We start from the raw sequence: 5,503 nt of genomic DNA, 5'->3' as shown, positions 1-5,503 counted from the left end.
TACTACCAATTCTAAGCCTTAAGTTTGCTTATTCTCAAAAAAGGAAATATTTTGTTTAGTTTTTCATGCTTATTGCATACGTTAGGCCTCATCAGAGTCCAGAGAAGTTCATACAAGGAATATTTATTATGCAAAATTTTAGTTGATTTGGAACTCCTAAATATTAGGAAAATAAAATGCACAAAATTTAGTTGATTTTGAACTCCTAAACATTAGGAAAATAATTAAATGACTATTTTGTCTAATGTGAATTTATTTTTAAAGGATAAAAAAAGCGAACGACATTTCACTAACGGCTTTCGTACTTTTAATATAGTATAAATTATTTAAATAGTCTTAACTTACACGTGTTGCATGTGTAGCTTCCTTCGATGAATAATTTATTTTAATAATATAAATATTATATTATAAATTATGTTTAAATTATAAAATAAAAATTTAAATAACTGAAATTGATGAATAAAATAGTTGAGTATAATAAAAAATTTAATCAGGATAATTTGTTCGTATCAATAACTTTGATAATAATAACAAAACCTCGAAAAAATTATTTATACAATTGAGAATGAAAGAGAATAAAAACTTGTAAAGGATTTATTCCATGCATACAATAAAAAAAATTATTTTTAATATATTTTATATATGCTTGAAAACTTTATTTAATTACTTTCTTTCAACATTATATATGCATGAAAACTATTTTTTCCTTTTTTCCTTTATAAAATAAAATTATTTATTCTATAGATAAGTTTATGATGTAGAGTAGAAAGAGTAAAAAATATAATATTAAAGATAAAGGTTAACAATTTAGAGGTAAATAGGTATTCGGCCCCGAAAATTTGAGAAATCTAGTTGAGTGACTTTTTGAGTGCTGTAAAAATAGTTAATGACCTTTCTGTTATAAACAAAAGAAACATAAAGGTAATTCATATAGTTAAATGATCATTTGAGTAATGAGCTTGGAGTTGTCTTTTCGGAAATGTTTAATTGTCAATGAAGTGTTTGCGAAGTTATACATCAAATAAGGAAATCTTTGCCCACAAAGTGCTAAAAATAGCTTGAATACATTTACATATACTTCAAATAAATTTAATGATCAACTGCAACTCTTTAACAACATCACTGATACCCATTCTTTCTTTTGGTGATTCCATGGTGCAGGCAATCCCAATTTTACACATAGAAATTAAGCACTCTCTAATGTAATCTTTGGTTTTCCTTTCAGCAATAGTACTGTTGGTTGTCTCCTTTTCTTGACAAAGCATTGGATCAACTATTTCCATAACTCTACCAGCAGAGAAAGCCATTTTAACATAGCTGTGAAGGTTCAATCCATTTGAAAATGCGTCGTCTGTCGGCTTTTTCCCTGTAATAATCTCCAGTATGATAATGCCATAGCTGTATATGTCACCTAAAGTTGACACTTCACTTCCCATTCCATATTCTGAAAATATTTCAGTAATGTCATATCAAAATACAGACTCTTTGTAATTATTGTCCAAGTGTGTCCAAGAAAATTAAAGGGAAAACTACAGCGTTAAGTAGCTCCCAAAAATAATAGCCAGCAAAATGTATATTTTTGTATATTATACATGTTTTTTTTTTACATAATTAGTGTATATTTTTTTGTATAATTTGGCTAGGGGTGTGCAAAATTTACAATAAGAATGATTAAAATGGTTACCTGGAGCTGCATAGCCAATCGATCCTTTAATACCAATAGTGCTTGAAGTTTGCTGAGCTGTTTCTTGGAGGAACCTTGACAAACCAAAATCGCCAACACGGGCAGTCATGTCCTTGTCTAGTAAGACATTGCTCGGCTTCAAATCACAATGAACAACTGGTATTTGGCTTCCATGATGAAGATACTCTAGCGCGAAGGCAATATCCATTGCAATGTTTACTCTTTGATAAAGATCTAGATGTCGTACGTGCAGACTTCCATCATTGAAAAACGAATGCAGCCGATCGTCTAGGCTACCATTAACCATGAACTCATAAATCAAGGCCTTAAAATCATTGCCCTGAAAATTAGTACCTGAACATGCAGTTACTAACTTGACAAGATTTCTATGCCTGAGGTTCTTTAGGACTTCACATTCTGCAATAAAGCTCTTTAAAGCTCCTCTATGCTGCAAATCAAGTACTTTGATCGCAACATTTTTCTCATCTGAACCAAGAATTCCTTTGTATACAGAACCAAAACCACCCTTACCAATGAAATTTTCTGAAGAGAATCCATTGGTCACTTTTAGCAGTTCACCATAGGAGATTTTCAAAAATGAATCATCTGGTAAATAGGGCGAAGCGCTATGTTTCTTCCTCCTTAAAATACAGAAAATTACGACTACCAAAACCAGCGTTACTCCAAATAAACTACAAGCGACAGAAATAATTATCTTTAGAGTTGGTGATAATCTTTCCTTCTTCGGCGTTGGATCTTTACATAGTGGTGGTAACCTTAGCACTTGAGAGCCTCCACAAAGATTTCTGTTTCCACTTATTATTGCTCCACTTGCATTACTGAAAACTCCTCCTTGAGGTACTTCACCCTCAAAATTATTAAACGACATGTTTAAGCTTTTCAATGATGTGAAAGTTTCAAAGTACTTAGGAATAACACCAGAGAAATTATTACGCGAAAAGTCCAAGTATACCAGCCCTTTCAAGGAGCTTAAAGACGGTGGGATCACACCTTCAAACATGTTACCTTGAACATAAAGATTTTCCAACCTGATGCAACTGCCTAAAGCGCTAGGAAGATTTCCATATAACTTGTTATCGGAGATATCAAGATACCCGAGATTGACTAAACTTCCTATTTCAAGGGGAAGAATGCCACTTAATTGGTTTCCAGAAAGGTCTAGTTGGATTGACAAGGCTGAGATACTAAGAACCTCTTTTGGTACTGTGCCACTGAGTCTGTTTCGAGAAAGATACAACATTTGCAACAACTTGCAATTTCCTAGTACTGAAGGAATACTCCCTTCTAAATTGTTCTGAGATAGATTAAGTCCATACAAAGATGTTAAGTTTCCAATGGAAGAAGGGATTTTCCCAGAAAGTTTATTTCCATTAACATAGAAATACTTGAGCTTCTGAAGTTTACCAAGATTAACTGGAAATTCACCAGTCAATTGGTTATACTCCAAACTTACTATTTCCATGTTGTTGAGATCTACAAATCCATCAGGTATTCGTCCGAATAGTTTGTTCCTAGCAAAACCAATAGATCTAAAATTTGTTGAGAAGTTGCCAATATTCTTAGGCAACTGGCCTCCTATATTATTCACACTCAAACTCAGTTCTCGAAAACTGGTAATATTAACCAAGGAAGAAAAGAAATCCATGTCATCTTCTCTCCCGGTTCCAAGATTATTGAAATGCATTCCTAGTCCCCGGAGATTATGAAGATTTTCCAGAGAAGGGATTTTTCCGGTCAACTGGTTTCTTGATAATGAGATAATTTCAAGTCTCGTTAAGTTAGAAATGGAACTTGGAACCACTCCACTCAATAAGTTAGAGTGCAAATAAAGTAGGCGAAGACTTGGAAGAGTCGATCCAATATCTATGGGAAGACTTCCTTTAAGTTGGTTAACTGGAGCAGCAAAATGATAAAGAGATGATAAGTTAAAGAGTGAAATGGGAATATCACCAGAAATCATATTAACACCAAGAGAAATATAGCTCAAGTTAGTCAATTGACCTAGCGAATACGGTATACTTCCTTCTAATCTATTCTCTGGTGCTGCTAAGGCAATTAGAGATGAAAGATTACCTGAAGAATATGGCAACTCTCCTGTTAAGTTATTTGATCTAAGAAAAAGTACCTCAAGATTTCTCAAAGACAAACCAAGCTCCACGGGGATTTTCCCGGTCAGTCTGTTACCATCCAAATCAAGATAAATGAGCCTAGAGCAATTTGATAGTTCCACAGGAATTTCACCAGTAAATGAGTTGTTCGCGAGCTCTAAGTTTTGTAACCTGAATAATCTTCCGATTTCCTGTGGTATCTCACCGTTGAAGGTGTTATTTTGAAGGGTTAGTTTTCTAAGAAAACTCAAATTTCCTATCTGAGGAACTAATGTTCCTACAAGCTCTTTGGAGCTTAAATCCAGCAAGGTCACCCTTTGATGTCGCGCACTACATGTAACGCCTTTCCAGCTGCAGTAATGGAACGAATCGTTCCACGAATACATAATACCAAAAGGATCATAAGTTATTTGTCCTTTGATGCTGAGAAGGGCTAATCTATCGGTTTCATTTCCAGCAAGTTTGGAAGATGCAATTGCAGAAACAACACATAATAAGCAAGAAAGCATAAGACAAAGGAAAGCATTAAAAGACTTCATGCCTGCAGCATTGGTGAGTAGGAAAATTTCAGGAGCAGTTCAAGTTATAACATACGCAAAATACGTAAGTTACCCCCTGAACTTTGGACCAAATCCATGTTACATACTTTCTGACCATGAAAATCATCTTACACACTCAACCTTTCCAGAGTGTGTCTAATACACACCTCTTTGCCTACGTGGCTAGCGCGTGTTTTACAAACAAAATGAGGCATCTGAACATTAAAATATTATATGTCTGATATTTTATTTAAACGGTTCAGATTTAGTGAAATTTATCCAACGATTACAATAAAATTTCTTTCTTTCTTTCCTTTTTTTTAGTTTCTTTCTTTTTTATTTTTCTAAACTAATCCACCACCTGCCCGTCGAGAGCCCATCCAGACCTCTCCATCGTCCACCATTGATGCTCCACAACTTCTCCACCATCCTAAAATCAATCAACACTCACCTGTCGAAAAATCACCATACCTTCACCATTGAAGCACCTTTTTCTCTTCTCTTCCTTTTTCCCCTTACACCTGTTGGGGGCAACCATGAAGGAACCCACTTACCATTATATACCATTGGAGAGGGTTGTAGGTTTGCTTAAGAAGAACCAATATTCTAGTACAACTAATTGTTTTTGGCGTTTGGATCAAATCTTAATAAGTTTTTTGCAAAAGATTCCAATATTTGGTACTCGAATTTTGTATCTCGAAAATATTTAGAAATTAGAAGCTAGGAGCATTTGATTGGGGCTTCTAGTTTTTGTTTGAATTAGATGGCAGAGGTTTGGTTGTTGTCGCCGGCGAAGAGAAAGAGATGCAAGGGGGAAGATGGTAAAGGGTATAATTGTAATTTTAGATATTTTAATTTTTAAAAGAATAATAACACGTGTCACAATCTTATTAGTGCGTGACTTTACACATATTTTGAAAAATTGGTCAAGAAAAAAAAGATGTGTAAGATGATTTTCGTGGTCAGAAAGTGTGTAACATGGATTTGGTCCATAGTTTAGGGGGTAACTTATGTATTTTGCCTATAACATATAACAACGCAAGAATAGACAACGGTCGGCCTGCATTTGGGAATGCATTTTGAAGTTTTGACTTTGAAAATCATAGTTGGCTAATAAAAGAGGGCAATGTCATCCGGTGCACTAAGCTACC

General features: G+C 34.3%; 1 protein-coding gene across 1 annotated transcript; it reads right to left on the bottom strand.

Annotated features, from left to right (window-relative positions):
* Positions 1-1,005: 1,005 nt before the first annotated feature.
* LOC107812472 (uncharacterized) lies at positions 1,006-5,161 on the bottom strand. Its single transcript, XM_075225899.1, has 2 exons — positions 1,685-5,161; positions 1,006-1,444 (listed from the first exon to the last, which is right to left on the bottom strand). The coding sequence occupies exons 1-2, from the start codon at positions 4,350-4,352 to the stop codon at positions 1,080-1,082; spliced, it is 3,033 nt and encodes a 1,010-aa protein (XP_075082000.1). The 5' UTR covers positions 4,353-5,161; the 3' UTR covers positions 1,006-1,079.
* Between the last annotated feature and the right edge of the window lie 342 nt (positions 5,162-5,503).

Source organism: Nicotiana tabacum, chromosome 11 (assembly GCF_000715075.1).
Source record: "Nicotiana tabacum cultivar K326 chromosome 11, ASM71507v2, whole genome shotgun sequence".
Lineage (NCBI taxonomy): Eukaryota > Viridiplantae > Streptophyta > Magnoliopsida > Solanales > Solanaceae > Nicotiana > Nicotiana tabacum.
The sequence above is the reverse complement of the archived record's forward strand: the minus strand, read 5'-3'. Positions and strand labels throughout refer to the sequence as shown.

Coding starts and splice junctions, on each gene's coding strand:
- LOC107812472 (XM_075225899.1), bottom strand. CDS start 4,352: ATGAAGTCTTTTAATGCTTTCCTTTGTCTTATGCTTTCTTGCTTATTA. Junction 1,445..1,684: donor GATTGGCTATGCAGCTCCAG/GTAACCATTTTA, acceptor AAATATTTTCAG/AATATGGAATGGGAAGTGAA.